We start from the raw sequence: 18827 nt of genomic DNA, 5'->3' as shown, positions 1-18827 counted from the left end.
AATTCAAGGTGGAAACACTGTGCGGACCAAATACGCCATGTTGCTTGCTGGATGCCGTCTGGGGGACCCCCCGCCAGAAGCCCCCGTGCATAAGGGAGACAGTGTGCATCATCCATCACAGCTGAGGAAACTGAGGCACTGGGTGAGAAATTACCTCTCAGCCAGCGGGTGGCAAAGCTAGACCTGGAACTCAGGAGTCCCGACTCTCAGTCTAGTCCTTGTGCCACCGAAGTTCTGGATCCCGTCCCGGGAGCCGGCCGCACACAGCACGCGTCAGGGTCTTCCGTCCCGGGGGCTGGGTCAGCCCCCTCAGCCTTTTGCCTCATGCACAGTGCACAAGTTCACCACCACAACAGCACCCCCTCCGGGGAGCCCAGGGGAGCACCCTGCCCTTCCGGAGCCCATGACTACCCTCTTTCAGCCCACTCGCCCACTGATGGAGTGTGCGGTAGGAATCCACATGCCTGACCTGCTATTATTGCCAAGGGTAACCTTGAGTTCGCTCTATGTGAAAAAAAAAAAAAAAAAAAACCCATAAAAGAAGAAAGTCATTCAGAAAACATCAGTATGTAACTTTCGTGGGAGGATAATCTGCTGAATTATTTATTCCCTCCCCCGCTCCAAGAAGGGAGCTGGGCTTTTTTATCCTCTTTAGGGCCTTGTGGGTTGTGAAGGCTGAAAGCTTCCCAGCCCCCTGAAGAAACTGAGCTGCACCAGGAGGGGAGGGGGTCCCCCAGGTCTAGGAGGGGTGGCTGGCAGAAGATGCTTCAAGTCCAGGAGGCCCGGGGTTTCCCCACCACATCCCCCTCTAGACAGACAGCAGGGCCTCAGAAAGCCCACTGCTTGGGGCACCCCAGGAAGCTGCACCCAGGGCTCCAAAAGCCTCCAGAAAGCAGTGCGCAGACTGATCGAGGCTGGGGTGGCTAGGGAGCCCCCAACTGTTTGTTCCGCACAAACCCTGGGGTGGGGGCGGGGGGTAAAAGGAAGGCACCTCCATGATGATAGACTCAGTTACCCACCAGCTGGTGGATAAGGTGGGCTTTTTCTTTTTTTGAAATAAATGTTTATTCATTTTTGAGAGAGAGAATGTGAGCAGGGGAGAGTCAGAGAGAGGCGGACAGAGGATCTGAGCGGGGTCTGGGCTGACAGCAGCGAGCCCAGTGCGGGGCTCGAACTCACGAACCGTGAGATTATGACCTGAGCCGAAGTCGGACGCTCAACCAGGTGAGCCACCCAGGCGCCCCTGGATAAGGTTTAATTAAAAGAAAAAAAAACAACAAAAAAAAAGGAAATGAGCTCTTTCGCACCAAGTTTGTGAAATGAAATGGACAACCACTTTTCCATTATTAACCAGCAAATCGCTTGTGTTGTCCCTCACAGCTGACTGAGGAGACCTTTCCTTTGTCTTCACGCTATTTTATTTTTATTTTATTACATACATAGACACATTCCAAATATTTATTATATTATTCTATGTTTATCGAACAGCCCTGCCAGGCTGGGGGCTCGGATTCAACAATGAACAAAGTAAAGACAAAAGCCCTGCCCCAGAGGGAGGGACCTCGACCAGAGAGAGACGGATACGACGACAATAAGCTAACAGGTCATCGACGTGCAGTGTGTCAGAGGGTGAAAGGTGCCGTGGAATAAATAAAGGGCGGCGAGGGGGTAAGGAGTTTCGGGTCAGGGCGTCTCTGAGAAGGCGATATGGGGCAGGACAGGAAGTGGGTGATGAGGCAGCAGGTGGGTCCGGAGGAAGGATGTTCCAGGAGAGCGCCAACACCTGCAGGGGCCCCGAGGCCGGAGGTGATGGCTTCTCCTGGGGCTGGCAAGAGTGACCCCGCGTGAGACAGGGCAGGCGGCAGGTGATGGGGCATCCGTTCAGAGAAACAGCGCCACCTTTCTGGTCCCTCAAAACCATCTGAGAGGGAGGTGAGACCAATGTCATCTTCTGAGGAGCCAAGAGCTCAGCTGGGCCACCAGGAGTCTGCAAGCGCTAAGGCCCCCCAGGCCTCCCCCAGCTCCGGGTCCACAGAAGGAACTGGTCAGAAAAGGCCTCTCCGAGAAGGTGCCTGGACCTTCCCACCCCGATCAGGGCAGAAACGCCTGCCAGCTGGGAAGCCTTTTCAGTGGGATTAATGGGCCTAACTGCCAGGTTCCCCGTGCTCCCTCGCCTGTCCCCGCTCCTGACTCACCAGTGACTCACTACTTCTCTGTGAAGGGCCGGGTGGTAACATCCCCCTCAGAAGAACCTCAGGAGGGCAAGGGAAGTGGATTCATCCCCAGGGTTCACCCAGTTGGGGCAACAGAAAAGCTGTTGTAGTGGGAGCTTCCTGAGGGAGGAGCAGAGGAGTGGGGGACTGTCCTCCCCTGAGGCACTGCAGAGGTCTCCTTGAGAGCCCCCAGGCCTGGGACCCAGGGTCCCAGGGAGCAGATAGAGCCTCCTGGATTTAACGGCCGTCCGTGGCTTTGCCGAGGCTTCTGGCTAAGGAGCTGCTGGGCCAGGGCCCGGGGCTGTCCGAGCACTGACAGTGCTAGGGCAGGGGCAGGGGAGGTGCACATGTAGACACCCAGCCAGGGGAGGGGTCCAGAGAGAGTGAAACCAGACAAGCTCCAGGCACAGTCCTGAGACCACCTTGCCACCCCCAATCTACAGACCACGGAAGAGCCTGGGCCCCTCAGCCGACATCCAAACATCCAGCGTTCTCTGGGCCGCTGTTCCAGACCTCCCTTCCAAGAGGGGCTGCGGCAAGTGGAGCACGGGGTGAGAGAGGAGCTGCGGGCACACACACAGCCTTCCTGCTGTCCTCTGGCACTCCGGGCCCAAATGGCACACCACAGTGAGCAGAGTGGGGACCCCTGGCTCCTTGGAAGGCAGAAGGGTGATGTAGACATCGGGGGCGGGTCCCCTCAAACACTCATCCATGCATTTAGTCCAACCGCTCTGAGAGCTCCCGCTAATTCTGTCTTTTCCCTCTGATGACGTGTCCCAGATCCTGTGTGTGCGCGTGTCTCCGGGGTCAGCAGCCCACACTCTTCTCCCAAACCTGGGGAACCCCGTCTGGCTGAACTTCTCCAGTCATTTCATTCCTGCACCAGCCTTGGCTCCCGCTCCGGGTTGTATCCTGTCCCTCCAAAATTCGTATGTTGAAGTCCTGACCCCCACTACCGGTGAAGGTGACCTTACTTGGGAATCACAGATGGTATTAGTTAAATTAGGATGAGGTCATACTGGAGTAGGGTGGGCCCCCATATAAAAAAAGGAAATTCGGACAGCGACACGTACGCAGAGGGGGGACGCCATGTGAAGATGAAGGGGGAGACCCTATAAGCCGACGAAGGCCAAAGACGACAGGCAAAGCCGCAGAAGCTACGGGACAGGCATGGAACGGGTTCCCCCTCACAGCTCACAGAAGGAACCAGCCCTGCTGACACCTTCATCGTAGACTTCCAGCCTCCAGAACTTTCGGTTGGAGCCACCCAGTTTGTGGTACTTTGTTACAGCGGCTCCCCCAGACCCGACTAGGGTTGCTTCTCTGATCCTCTAGGGCAAGACCTTCCTCTTTCTTCAAGACTCCCCTCAAATCCTCAGCCTCGTCCAGTGATTCCCAAGCTTGGCTCTGTGGAGCACTGGGGTACCCCGTGAGACTCTGCAGAGGAGGGAGGGGACGTGGTGGAGGGTAGGGGTGAGGAAGAGGGAGCCAGGTGGGGAGGACTGGAGCCCCCACCCTGTTTCAAACCGGTAGTCTCCTTTATCCATTGAAGACACAGGTTTCCACAAGGACTGAGGCCACAGGAGTCTCTCTGTCCTGGAACCCCAGCCCACTTGGTCCTTAGTATGTAACAGAGTTTGTGAACTTTTCATGAGTAGTTGGTCCCTCTCCCCCTATGAGCTCCTTGAAAGGGAACCTGTTTGCTACATCTCGGCAACCAGAAACTCGAGCCAAACAATCCAACAGAAATACACCAGGAGCCACATGCATAATCTAGAATGTTCTGCTAGCCACAATAAAAACACCTAATAAAATTCCATAGAAGTGACTACACACGGACACACAAATGAGTGGTGTGTAAAACCAGTGAAGTCTGAATAAGGTTGATGGATTGTATCAATGTTAATTTCCTGGTTGTGACATCGGTACTATAATTTTGCAAGATGTTACCATCTGGAGAAACAGGAGTAGGGTATACAGATTCTCTCCGGACTATTTCTTACACCTGTATGTGAGTCTACAATTCTCAAAATAAAAAGGTTTCTACGAAGTAAAAAAAAAAAAAAGTGAAATAAATTTTAACAATATATTTGTATTTAATCTAATATATCAAAAAATTGTCATTTCAACATATAATCAATTTAAAAATTAGTGGGATATGTTACATCTTTTTTCATATTATGTCTTTGAAATCTAGCGTGTATTTTATACTTACACACAACACACCTCAGTTTAGATCTGTCTCATTTCCGGTGTTCCACAGCCACACGTGGCTAGTGGCTATTATATTGGACACCAAAGGTCTGGTATAGAAAGGGCATGGAAGTTATGCTTGCTGAATGAACGAACAAACTAATGAATGAATGAACGAACGAACGAATGAACGAATGAAGCGAGAAGGCAAGCACTTAATCAACCAACCCAAGGCGAGGCTGAGTGAGACTGGATGTGCAGAATGCCCCCACCCCACCAGCTGGAGGGCACTGGGTGGGAGCTGTGGGAACATCAGCTCTACATGCACTGGACCCAGAGTCATGAACCTGTGTCAGGACAGCAGCCCAGCCTGACAGGGAAGAAAGAGAAAACACTCTTTTTCTCTTAAAGGAGAGTCCCGCCTCCTTTAAGCCTTCTTTTGGAAGGTTGTGGTTTATTTCTGGGGAAACAGCAGTGGTGATCCCAGAAATACTGATCCTCAGCCTGATGGGCTGGGGAAGAATGGAGGGGGAAGAATGGTGAGCTGGGGTTGGGGGGGGGTGGAGGCGGAGGCTTAGGTTCCTTTGCTCAGAGACTCAACAGAAGCAGCACAAATCGCATACACTCTCAGGCTGGGGTGAGCACGGATGCATTTCATTCTCCCAATAAGCTTGGCACCCTCGCTGTGCGGTGTCCCACACGCCATCTCCTGGCTGACCAGCCTCGTTTCCATCCCCCACCATCCAGGGGCTCTGCAGGACCCGTGGGCCCCTTGCAAACAGGATTGGCAAAGCCCGGCCCAAGCCTCTGTCCGGAAGGGCCGGCCCACCTCATCAGAGCCGGGAGAGAGAGAGCAGCCCTCTTGGCCATCCACTCACACTGCAGAGGACTCAGCAGAGACCAGAGAGGCTCCCCCCCCCCCCCCCCCCCGGCTCACAGAGCACTAGGGAATAAAAGAAATTCAAAAGCCTTCGGTGGTTTCCATCACCTGCTCCTGCAGCCTCAACACCCCAGCCTGCCCCCTGAATCACCCCCTTGGAGCGCACTGGCTCTCCAAAGCCCACATCAGGTCCCACCCGGCTACTCATCATCCCAACTGCTCTCACCTTTGAAACCTATGAAATTTGTCGTCTATGCCACACAGTTACAGGCTTATTTATACAGTTTACATATTTTTGATGTCTGTCTCTTTAAGTGTGCTGTAAGTTCCTTAAGAACATGTATCATATCTCATAAGTCTTCGGTAACATCCCCTCCTCCCCCTGGTTCAAAGCCGAGTGCACATTTAGTTGACGTTTGTCTGTTTTTAGGAAAAGTTTAGAGGTTCCCTTTGTATGTATCCATTCATTCAATGATCAATGTCAGGCACTGTGCTGGGTCCTGGGAATTGGGAGATGGGTAAAACATCTCTTTTAGGGGCACCTGGGTGGCTCAGTCAGTTAAGTGTCTGACTTCGGCTCAGGTCATGATCTCACAGTTCGTGAGTTTGAGCCCCACGTTGGGCTCTGTGCTGACAGCTCAGAGCCTGGAGCCTGCTTCAGATTCTGTGTCTCCCTCTATCAAAAATAAATAAACATTAAAATTAAAAAAAAAAACACCTCTTTTAAGGGTCTTACAGGCTTTGTGACCTCATATAAGTTACTCACCCTCTCTGAGTATTAAATGAGGATGACTGTCTCTATTTAGCAGGACTGCTGTAAGGATTAAATGAAATAATCCTCCTTTAGGATTATCTCCTAAGGTCAGAGCCTGGCTCATAAACCCTTAAGGAATGTTAATAATATCATTAGCTAATGAATCCTTCCGCTGTGTGTGGTGGGGAAGGGGCGGGGGTCCTTACACACAGGGTGAAGGGCTAAACTAGAGATGTTTTGGATGAGAGGGTCTTAGATGAGGAGTGGGCCTGGATAAGTCAAAGAAGAGATGCCAAGTCCTCTAAGAGGTAAAATTTCCCTGAAAAAGTACAGATGTCAAAAAGAAAAGAACTGGCAAGAGAGAGGGGTAGGGAGAAGAGTGAGAGAACAGCACTGTGCCTCTGGGGGACCTCTGGGGAAGGGACGGGGAGCTGACACCACGACCAAGAGCGGAAGGGGCACACAGCAGGTCAGACGCGGGACTGCACTGAGGCAAGCAAGGCTCCCGGGGTGCAAAATTGCAGGCAGCCCCTGATCCCAGGCTCGTGCAAGGGCAGGGTGGACCCCAAAGAGGGAGGCCTCCATGAGTTCTGTCCCCTGGGTGCCTGGCTTGCCTCACCCGAGTCCCAGCCCTGCAGCAGGTGCTCAAGACAAGCTTGCTCTGACCAGAGAAATGATAAGGTCATTCTGCGGGCACGGCACACACCCTGGTGGCAGTCAGCTCGGCATCCTTCTCCTCTCTGGGGGACCGTCCATCTCCACCAGGTCCCCACTAGGCACCCTTCCCCTCCAGAACCAGCCCCTGGGTAGACCCTCCAGCCCCTATGGTCCCATCTCCTGGGCTGCGCCTGCTTCTCAGGGCAGCCGAACAGAAGGAGGGGTGGCTCCTCGAGGAGAGGCTTCAAACACACACTTCAGATACAGCACAGAGTCAGGCTGTGCTTTTCCTTGACCCAGTTTCATATCCTCAGGTCTCAGGCCTGCACCAGCCACATGCAGGCAGCCCAGATCTGCACCCTCCTGACACAGGAGAGAGCAAGGCTGGAGGGAAGAGAGCGTACAGGGGAGTTTCCTCCACGAAAGGCAGGACAAAGTAGACCCAACCTCTGCTCCTGTGTGACGGAAAAAATAGAAAACCCAAATCATCTTTAACCATTAAAGGAATGGAATTAGTAACTTATGGCCTTCCCACAAGGAAAACATTAGGTGTGGATGGCTGTGCAGGCGAGTTCTACCAAGCTTTCAAAGAACAGATGATCTCAAACCTGCATAAATCATTCCACAGAATGAAGAGGGAATATCCCCCAACTCCTTTCACAAGACTGGTTTTAAGACAAGACAAAGGCAGCATTATAAGCGAAAATTACACGCCAGTAGCATTCAATAACATAAGATACAATATCTTAAATAAAAATTTTACTCAACAAAATCTCACGTCACAGAAAATAAATAATACACTATCAACAAGCTGGGTTTATCCCTAAAATTATAAGTTTAACATCTACTAATGGAATTTATCACATCAAAAGATTGAAGGCAAAAAAAAAAAAATCCATATATCACCCAACCAAGGTAGAAAAATCATCTGCTAAAATGAATATCCAAATAACATAAAACAAGTAAGCAAAATGTGTTGGCATATTCTACAACGGAGTCGTCTTAATCTCTTAGAGCTTATCTATAAAAAAACCAAAACACTAAGCAGATATACTCACTGCAGACACTTGAACCATCATTCCCCTTAAGGTTAGATTTGGTCACACCATACACAAAACTCAACTCAAGTGGAGCAAAGACTTCAACCTAAGAGCTAAAATTATAAAACTCTTAGAAGAAAACACAGGGGTAAATCTTTGTGACGCTGGTCAGCGGGCATGGGCAGTGGCTTCTTAGATATGGTATCTAAAGCACAAGAGACCAACAGCAAAATACATATACATGAGTCAGAATTCACCAGAATTAAAAACTTTCATGCTTAAAGGAAGTAAAAAAGTCAACCCCCAGAATGAGAGAAATGTTTTAGAAATTATATATTTGATAAGGGACTTATATTTAGAATCTACAAAGAACTCTCACAATCATAAAAGGACAACTCATCCAATTTGAAAATGGGCAACGGATCTGAATAGACATTTCTCCAAAGAAAATATACAATTGGCCAGGAAGTACTTGAAAGTCTGTTCCACATCATTAGTCATCAAGGAAATACGAAATCAAACCCACAACAAAATACCGCTTCAAACCCATTGAGATGGCTATGACCAAAAGGATAGACAATAATGAGTGTTTTAAAAACTGTGGAAAAATTGGAGTGCTCATGCACTGCTTGGAGGGAGTATAAAATGGTGTAACCACTTTGGAAAAGAGTCTGGCAATTCCTCAAATGGCGTAACATAGCGTTACCACATGACCCAGAAATTGCACTTGCCAGTATATACCCAAGAGAAATGGAAATGGATGTCCACACAAAAACCTGCACACAAATGCTCATCACAGCATTATTCATAACAGCAAAAACAAGAACTGAATCTCTACCACTGAAGAACGGACAAAATGTGGCCTATTTATAAATGGAATCCTATTGAGCAACAAAAAGATAAACAAAAAGAAATGAAGTACTTGATGCATATTATAACATGGATGGCCTTTGAAAACATCAAGCTTAATGAAAGATGCCAGTCATATTGGACACATAGCATATGATGCCATTTGTATGAAATGCCCAGAAGAGACAAACCTATAGAGACAGGAAATACACTAGAGTGTGTATATATCCCTACAGCTGGGAGGGATGAGAGTACTAGGGGTCATGATGGTTAAGGAGTCCTGGGTTTCTTTTTGGGGTAATGAAAATATTCTAACATTGATGGCGGTGATGGGCACACAATGGTGTGAATATACCCCACGTCATTTAACTGTACACTTTAAGTGGGCAAATTATATTTTGATAAAGCTATTTAAAAACAAAGTTTAAAAAGAAGGAAAAAATGAGGATTAAGGCCAGGATATTCACTATGACATTTTTATTGGACATTACAGCAAAGGTCCTAGCCAACTCAATAAGACAAGAAAACTAATTAAGGTATAGGGTTGGGATAAAAGAGAAAAAGTCTATGTAGAAATTCCAGAAGACTCTACAGATAAATTATTGTCCTTATGTATACATTATCCAGGTTGCTGATTATATAATCACTATACCAAAAAAATCAAATTGATTTCTATATACTAGCTACAAGTGCTTAGAAAATATAATTTTTAAAATTATGTTTTTATGGGGTGCCTGGGTGGCTCAGTCGGTTAAGGGTCTGACTTTTGATTTCAGTCCAGGTCATGATCCCAGGGTTCATAGGATCCAGTCCCAAGTCTGGCTCTGCACTGACAATGCAGAGCCTGCTTGGGATTCTCTCTCCCTTTCTCTCTGCCCCTCCGCCACTCACTTGCATTCTCATTCTCTCTCTCTCTCTCCCTCCCTCCTCCCTCCCTCTCTCAAAATACATAAACCTTAAAAAAATAAAAATTAAAAAATTAAAGTGAAAAAAAAAAAGGCAGGTTGAGACCAGATTGTACAAAAATCTGCCATGACCTTTCTTTCTACCTAAAAAAGAAACAACAACGACAACAAAAACAACTATTGCCCTTTCCCTGACCCTCTGTTAAGGTGTAAGTCCTAGAAGTCCCCAGCACTCTAGGGATGCAAGTTTATGTGAAGTAAAAGCTTCACTAACAAAGGAGCATGGAGGCAGTGGAGGGCTTAAAGGAAGAGGGTACAATTTTCATGCCCCTGATTCTAGAAACTCCTTCTTTTGTTTCACCCATCCTCCCCAAATCCAAGTGGGCCGTATCCTACCTGATCCCTCTGCTGTGTGTGTCACAGGTGACTGCTCCTTGCCTGGCACCAGTATCCCTTGGTTTCCTTAACACCTGTTCCCCTCTACTCTATGCAGCCTCAGTTTCCAGAGCCAGCTCTCCTCTCCAGACCCTTAGGTGCCGGCATACCTCAAGGCTCTCCTTTGTGCCCCGACCTTCATCATCTTTCATTCTGTTCTCTCCTGGGTGACCTCATCCAACCTCATCACAGGGACCAGTGTTTTTCCAACGAAGGGTTTCAAACCAACAGGTTGTAAGATCGTGTGGGTGGTTTGCCCCTAGAATTTTTTAAGCTTTTGGATTGTGGTAAAATATACGCAACAGAAATTTACCATTGTGACCATTTTTAAGTCTACAGTTCAAGGGTATTAAGTGTACCCAATCTGTTGGGTAACCATCACCCCCCTCCATCTCCAAAACTTTTTCATCTTCCCAAACTGAAACTCTGTACCCATTAGACACTAATTGCCACCCCACCTCCAGCCTCTAGCAACTGCCATTCTACTTTCCGTGTCTATGAATTGACTACGCCAGGTGCCTCATGTAGGGGAAACATACCATATTTGTCATTTTGCGCCTGGTTATTTTAGCAGAACGTCTTCAAGATTCATCCACGCTGTAGCGTGCATCAGATTTCCCTTCCTTTTTAAGGCTGGATTTGTTTTTTAAAGTGAAGTGGAATAAAACATATTAAAGCATATTTCTTTTCTTTTCTTTTTTTTTTTAACTGTTTATTTTTGAGGGAGGGAGAGAGAGCACAAGCGGAGGGATGGCAGAGAGAGGGAGACAGAGGATCAGAAGCAGGCTCTGTGCTGACAGCAGCGAGACCCGAGGTGGGGCTTGAACTCACTGTGAGATCATGACCTGAGCCGAAGTTGGATGCTCAACCAACTAAGCCATTCAGGCGCCCAAAGCGTATTTCTTTCTTTCATTTTTTTTTTTTAATTTTTAACGTTTATTTATTTTTGAGAGACAGAGTACGAGTGGGGGAGGGACAGAGAGAGAGGGAGACACAGCATCTGAAGCAGGCTCCAGGCTCTGAGCTGTCAGCACAGAGCCCGATGAGGGGCTTAAACTCACAAACCGGGAGATCGTGACCTGAGCCGAAGTCGGACGCTTAACTGACTGAGGCACCCAGGCGCCCCAAAAGCATATTTCTTATCATAAGGCCAAATACTGTTTCACAAAATGTTTGTTTCAGATGGATGTGTATATGAGTGTGTTCGAGATCTCTGGCCTATTTCTTACTGTGGATAACAATGATTAAGGGTGGGAAAATGCTGATTTTGATGGTGACTGCACCATCTCCATTGCTAGCTTGGCTCTCCACCCCCCACCCCCGCCCCAGTTCTGGAGCTCATTCCCAAGGAGCTGCAGGATTGCTCTAGGTGGATCTCTTGCAGTGTCTTAACAGATCCTGACTCAAATCTGTTACCCTCCTTCCTCCAAACATGCTTTTCTCACACATCTCCTACTTGACTCTCCATAATCAAGCCCTGCCTGCCTCACCTTGCACCCCACCCCCCACTATACAGCTGTGACATTCTAGTTGTGCAGAATTACTTCGCTTCCCTCTGCACTTTGCAGTCCTTATTCAAGCTGGGTTTCATCCCCCTTCCTTCCACCTCCCCCTATGCCTGTAGTCATTTCTCTTTCAGACTCCCTTCATATGCCTCCATGTACCTTGAAACCATCCTGATCCACTACGGCCCCCTACTCATTTTTGGAGTCCTTTGCTCACACCTCCAGTTTGGCTTATGCGTGTATCATGTGCCTTTCTGTCTTCCCAAGAGACTGCACGCTCCCCAGAGCCCCTGGGCTGTGTTCGTCTTGCACACCACTGTCCTCAGAATTTAGTGCACCGTTTAGCGTACAGCAAATCTTCACTAAGTACTTGTTCAACCAAGAACAGACACGAGGAAGCCAAGAACATCAAGGACAAACTTCGCAGTTGTGTCTCATGTTGTTTCTTCCCAATCCACAGAGTCTCCTTAGAGACACTATGTCCCCTGGGCCCTCTGCACTGCCCCCCTTCTCCCCTCCTGACCACCAGAGGTGTTTGCAAGATGGGTCCCCAGAGTCCTGACTGGGAACTCCCAGAAGTGACCACTGCACAGCACATTGAGAGGCCAGGCGTCCAAAGAAAGAACACATATCCACTCACATCCCCCGCTCCCTTCTAGTGAAACCTGTCCCTGACTCTCACTGAAACAGTCTGCTATCTTTGTGCCCGTGAGCTCTTTGTGAGGTGGTAAACAATGGAGGCTTTGCTGAATACATCATCAACCCAGCCCAGCCCAGACGCAAAGGGCAGCAGCCTTCAGGAATCCCCGAGGTCTAAAGGGGATCTGCCCCTACACCAGATTCTCCTCACTTTTGACCAGGTTGTGACAATGGCCTCCCAGTCTCTCCCCATTGCTAACCTCTCCTTACAAAGCCCAGATAAACTTCCTTCCTAGTGGCTTTTATCATATCACTACTCTACTCAAAGACCCCATGTGGCTCCCTACAACTGAATGAACCAAGTTCAAACTGTCCTTCCCAATCCACAAAGCACCTACTGAAGCTTCTCGCCCAACGTTACATCTGGTCCTCCTTGTCCACACTCCCCCTTCTACCAGCTGGACCCATTTCTTCACTGCGTCTTCCGATTACCCTGGGCGCACACACACCACTTTCAATCATTTCTTCATTATCCAGTATTTATCGAGAGCTTACTGTGTGCCAGGCAACCATATCTGGTGCTCAGGGTGCAGGTGGGAACAAAACAGAGCGAATCCCTGCCTCCTGGGGCTTTCAGTCTAGAGCAGGGTTTCTCCACTTCAGCACTGGTAGTTGGGGCTGGGCGATGCCTTCTTGTGGGAGGCAGGTGATGCACTGTCAGATCTTTAGCAGCATCCCTGGCCCCTACCCTTAACGTGCCAGTAGCACTCTCTCCCAGTATGACAACCAAAAATGTGCCCAGATACTGCCTGGGGGTAACGCTCCTCTCCCCGCAGAGAACTGTGGATCTAGAGCGGCAGGCGGAGCTTGCTACGAGTCAGCTGGGGAGCCTATGAAAAAAGCAGGTACTGGCTCCATCCCCCGAGGCTCAGATTCTGAGCCCAAGAATCTGCATTTCAGTGGCCCCGTGAGTGATTCTCATGAGGCTGTCTCAAGACCTCTGTCTGGGGAACACTCAAGTGTGGAGTGTTTTCCAGACAGGACACAGACCAATAATCACATCAGGTCAGTTCATCACAATGAGATGTGTAACAAACAAGACAGGTAAACAGGTAGGTGGGTAGTCCAGGCACGGGAGATGTAGAAGGGTGTGGCGCCTTTGCTCGCACCCTCTTCAGTTCTGGAATGTGCACTTCCCCTTCCCACCCACCCCCCCCCCCCATGCCCCGAACACACCCACCTAAATCTTCTGCTTCCTTCAAGGGCCCCGCTTAATTTCTACCTCCTCCAGGCAGTCTTCCCTAACTACTCCAGTCCACTGGAACTTCCTTCCTCCGGCAATTTAATTAACACTGACTACTTATCTATCTCCTTTGTGGTCCTTTTGTTTCCCCCAAAGAGACCTCAAAGCCCCTGAACACCAGGACCTCGGAATCATCTTCACAGACCCTCATAGCATCCTTCCAGGATCAGGCATGGGCAGGTTCTGTTTGCCTGACTGGATGAGCCCAAGTCGATGGAGTGCAGCCTGGGAGGTGGCAGCTGAGATTTAGGGAGTCAGGATCTCTGTGTGAGGGAGGGATGGGAGGCAGCTAGCACCCCCACCCGACACCGACACCCGGGAGGGCTTGCCAGAGCAACCAGTTAGTAGTTGAGCTGGCGTTTCCCCTGGGCGCTGATGTTTTCCCACTGTTGACAAGGCAGCAGGGATCCCAGCAGCCCCAGTGGTGCTGCAGGTACCAGCAGGGTGCAGGAACCCAGAGCCACCCCGCTGTGTCGCAAGTGCAGGTGGAGGCCGTTTGGGGCCCAGCGGCCCTTGTGTAGGGTTATCTTGCAGGGGCAGCTGTGGCCGGAAGCGGAGGCAAACCCGGGCAAGCCAGGAAACTCGGAAACTGTCCTTCAAAGCCCCCCGCACCATGCAAAGCTCAGCAGCTGCTTTTAACCAGGCAACAGTGCTGCCTGGGGAGGTCAGGAGCAGAGGCCAAATGTCCACAAACGTCCTGGACAAGGGACCTCAGACACCCCAGCTCTGGGACGTGGAAGGGGAAATAGCCTAACTGCCTGGCTTTCCTGCTTCTGGAAGGAAACCCAGCAGCAACCCTCACCCAAACCAGGGGCACGAACTAGAGGCACAAGTGACTGATGTGGAACCCAAACGACGAAAAGAGAACAACCGTTTTAATATTTGGAAGTCTGGAGAAGACAAGACGTGTATGCAGCTGGAGAGGCCTCTTGTTTCCCATCGGCCTGGGGGGAGGGGCAGTGAGCGAATGTGGGGAGGCACCGGCAGCCAAGACCTGCAGCCCGAAGGAGAGGTAGGCTATTTCCAAAAGAGGCTCTGATGTGGGAGTATCCTAGGGTCAGCGCTCTCCCGCAGCTCTGAAACCAGCTAGAGTAACCGAAGCGTCTCCCCCCCCCCCGCCCCCCCGCAGAAGGAAACGGCTGGCATTTCGCACACACAGCGACCGAGGCCGTGACACCCTCCCACTGCTCTCTTTCTCTGAACGGGAGTTCGCGCGTGGACGGGGTGGGGTGGGAAGCGAGCCAACGAGGGGAGAGCTAACTTCTGCCGCAGCTCTGACCTTCCGTGTAAGGTGGAGAAAGAACAATTTGTCTCAGAAGGGATCGGGTTGTGAGTTTCACACACCCAGCGGTTACTGGGTGATTAAAATTCCCTATCCCTGTGGCACCGTCCCGCCCACCTCTCACTCCCCACCTTACCCTGCACTCCTGCGGGGAGGGGGAATGCTTTCCACCTGGAAGCCCTAACAAAAGTTCAGGATTCACGGGGTGATCCTATTGGGTTTTGAGCCCTCCGCTCCTGGGAGCCTCCCCTCCAACCAAATGGCCACGGCACTGTAGATGTGGACGACTCCGATCTGACCCCGTGGCTCCTCGGGGCATTCAGATGGATTTATCGGCAGCTCGGCGGCTCGGAATTCCAACCTGCCCCCCATTGTCACAAGAGAACAAAGTTGTCGCACCCCTCTGGCCCACGCTGGGCAGGCGCTCTCCTCCCGCTGGGAGATGAGATGCGCTTCGGAGAGCCACGACCCAAACCTAACGCGGCAGTGCTGGAAGCCGAGTGCGGAGCCACCGTCACTCAGCCCGGGGACACCCGGGCCGACTCTGTGGCCGCCACCCGGGGGTTCGCCCGCGGGCTCCGTGCACCCCCCGCCCGCGCTCAGACTTTCTTACCTCTTGATGTAGTTTCTGCCATACAAGATCTGTTGCAGCAAGGTCACCAAGGCGAAGGCGCAGATGAAGATGAAGAGTAAAGTTCGGTTCCCCAACAAATCCCGGTTCGCCGAGGGGTCGGCGTAGCGCATCCTGGCGGCCGCTCGCGCACGGCGGGGCGCGGCGGGCGCCGGGCGCCTGGCGGGCCCCGCAATCACGCGCGGGGCTTCGCGGCCCCGGAGGGCGCGCCGCCGACCGGGAGCCTCTCGGCGCTGTTAGGCGGGCAGGGGACGTGGCCAGGCAAAGTTTCCGCCCGGCGGGGCGGGCACAGGGGGCATCCGAGCGTGGCCGGCGCCAGGGCGGCGGGCAGGGCAGGGCTGGCCGCGGAGAGCTCGGCCGCAGCCCCGGGCCTTCCCTCCGGACGCCTTTACCTCTGGGCGCCCGTGCCGGGCAGCCGCCGATTTCCCTGCGGAGAGGCGACTCCAGGTGCCCCGGGCCCGGGGCGGCCCCTCCCGCCGAGGTGACGACCAATGGGGAGCGGGGCCCGCGCGCCGTCCGCCCGGGCACCCAAGAGCGCGGCGCACCGCCCCCTCCGGCCGGGCTCGGGTAGCGGCCGCCCAGCGCGGCTCCCTGCCCCGGCGGGCCCCGTCCGACTCCCGGCCCGCAGCGAGGGAGTGCGAAGGTTGGCCTTCGGCTCTGCAGATGGGAGGTGGGGGACAAAACACCCGGACAGTCTGGCGAATGACGGGAGGGCGGTGGAGAGGGGGAGGGGTGGAGCGGAAAACGCCGGGTTTGAATCGTGGAATTAAAAAAGAGGGCAGGAAGGGGAAGCCGCGGCGGAGCTGGGCATGCTGGAAGGGAGCATTTGCTCGCGGCGCGCAGGGGCACTGAGTCACCGCGGTGGCCGCGTCCTCGCGCCCGGGAGATTTCTCCGGAGAAAGCGGAGCAAGGTCAGCGGGCAGCCCTTCAAGGACGGCGCGCGCGGCTCCTGCATGCTGATGGCCTGCGGGGCTGCCGCCTGCGCTCCGGGCACCCAGCTCCTGCCGGGAGAAAATTCCGAGGCTCTACACCCCGGCCACAGGCCTCCTCCCTCCCCCCGCCCCCCCCAGGCTGCAGCCCGCGGCCGGTCGTCAAAGACCTTGTTGTTACCAAGACACAGGGACCCTGTCTCATCCTTAGAACCGCTCGTAAAGCCTAGGTCAGGCAGGCAGCCGCCTTAGGGTACCACGGTCGCCAGAAGCTTTAGTAAGTCAGTAAGTCTGGAAAGGTCTGTGCTTCAGAGTGCACGCCAGGGAAAATAAACAGAAATGCAATGCCAGAGTCGTGCCTCTTCAGAAATCCAAGCCCCTAAATGCGCTCCTCTTTTCCCAATGACACCCCGCCCTGCGGGCTGGGCGACAGCCCTGCCATCCTGACACCGCAGTCTCTCTCGAGGCCTGGGGTGTCACGTGCCAGCGGCGTTCACCTCGCTGGATGATTTCAGGGCGCCGCTTCTCACGGCCCTCTAGCCGCTAGGGAGGTTCTGGAGTCAGGGCAAGGACTCAGCTCTCGACGGGACTGACTCCAATCGCAGCCAGCAAATAGAACTTTGATGAGGACTCCCCTGCTCCGGCCTTACCCTTTGCTACTTCGTTCTTCCAGCCGGAAAGAGCAAGGAACACGGGGGTAAATCTCGTGATCGGGGATTCATCAATAACTTGGAATGCGTGTTAATTGACAAGGTGGAAGCGGACCCTGTGCTCTCTGTAAAGAGTTTATGTACCAGATATTTAGCAATGAGGTCATAGGTAGGCTTTTTAACCAATTAAAGAAATAACGCATAACCATTTAGATGGCCCATTCTTATAATCGCGCCTGTATTTATTTGGTGTCTTACAAGTGCTTGCTCTTGCGCATATCAATTGAATTAGCGCCTCCCAGCCTCTAGCTAACCCACTTTACAGTCCAAAGGATCCAAGCTCTAGATGCCCAAAGTAGCTCATCTAGCAGGAAGTCTTTGGAATGGGAGATGTGACATTTTCTCCCACACAGGCTTCCTGGGATGCAGACCAGGGCCTCCCCTACTGCCTCACCCCTCACCCAACGCTCCATTCTTGCCGTCTTTAACTTCTTAATAATTTTTGAACTAGGAGACGCTGCACTTTGCTTTGCACTAGGCCACACAAATGAGGCAGAGGGTCCTGCGCACCCGTCCAAGCTGATGGAGTACGAATGTTCCACTTGGTTGGTCCTCACCTGTGCAGCTCGTAAGGTACCATCACCACTCCAGGCAAGACCCTCTTGTTTCCTTTCTTCTGCTTGTTCCCCACCCCTATCAGGTACCCGCTCTGATAGTTGTCTTTTAATGCACAGTTCCTTGGAAAAACAAAATGAATCTATTTTAAAATAAGAAATCTAAACGATGCTAAAAATGCACAGCTTGCTGAGATTTCACGAGCTGAACACACCCGTGTAAGCAGCACACAGATCAAGAAACAAAAATATTATCGCCGCCCCCCCCACCACAAGACCCCTCTTCTGCTCTTTTCCAGTGACAATGTACTCAAGAGCCACCACTATTCTGACTTTTAACCCCAAAGATCAGTACGTCCTATTCTTGCATTTTCTACAAATAGAATCATACATTATATATTCTTTCGTGTCTGACTTCTTCCGCTCGCCGTTGGCTAGAAGATTCATCCATGTTGTCGGGCGTGGTGGGCAGAATTCTAAGATGCCCCCGGAGATTCCTCATCCTCTCCTAATTCACACTTTCTCCCAGTTACTCAATCAAACGTGAATCTAGGTGCTGCCGTGAAGAGATTTTGTGATGTCATTAAGGCCCAAATCAGTTGGCTTCAAGATAGGGGAGACTATTCTCAGTGGGCCTGATCACATGAGCCCTTAAAAGGGACTAAGCTCTTCCTGGCGAAAGAGCTTTGAAGTATGAGACAGATGGACGCGAGGGAAGTTCTTCATCGTTGGCTTTGCGGACAGAGGAGTCCGCATGACAGGAGGTACGGGCTGCCTCTGAGAGCTGAGAATGGCTCCCGGCTGACAGGCCCCAAGGAAATGGGGGACCTCAGTCCTCCGATCACAAAAAAAGACCCTGAGTTCTGCTAACAACCTGAATGAAAATTAGGAAGACGGTCTGAGCCCCAGCCTGTGAGGCCCTCTGCCGAGAAGCCAGATTTAAGACCCACACAGCTGTGAGCTGGTAAGTGTGTGTTGTTTTCAGCCACTAAGTTTGTGGTCTCTTGTTTCACGGTGTTAGAAAGCAAGTACTTTGTGCGCTATCATTTAGTTTGTGGATACACTTCTAGTTGGTTCCATCTTATTTCTGTAGAGAATGTCATGGCTGGCCTGGAGCATGGCTTACTTATCCGTTCTACTGTGGATGGACCCCTGGATAGCTGTCCCCAGGAATTTTCCAGTGTATGCTTTTCGTGACTATATGCATGCATATCTACTGGGTATCACTATTCAGAAGTGGAACTGCTAGATCACAGAAGGTTCCACTTTAGTGATTATTGGCAAACGGCTTCCTGAAGGGCCAGGTTATTTTTGTTTCATAGGTATATTATTCCAACCTGCCATGACC

The 18827-nt window shown here is 51.4% G+C and overlaps 1 protein-coding gene across 1 annotated transcript in view; it reads right to left on the bottom strand.

Moving 5' to 3' along the window:
- Positions 1-15399, bottom strand: part of ST8SIA5 (ST8 alpha-N-acetyl-neuraminide alpha-2,8-sialyltransferase 5) — a 54484-nt gene extending 39085 nt beyond the window's left edge. The window contains exon 1 of the mRNA XM_047086318.1: positions 15269-15399. Coding sequence (XP_046942274.1) covers positions 15269-15399 — 131 coding nt within the window. The remainder of the gene's footprint in view (positions 1-15268) is intronic.
- Between the last annotated feature and the right edge of the window lie 3428 nt (positions 15400-18827).

Source organism: Lynx rufus, unplaced genomic scaffold, assembly GCF_022079265.1.
Source record: "Lynx rufus isolate CCGP_SWC_20201006 ecotype Redwood Valley unplaced genomic scaffold, mLynRuf1.p SCAF_20, whole genome shotgun sequence".
NCBI classification, from domain to species: domain Eukaryota; kingdom Metazoa; phylum Chordata; class Mammalia; order Carnivora; family Felidae; genus Lynx; species Lynx rufus.
This window is presented reverse-complemented; position numbering and strand designations above follow the sequence as displayed.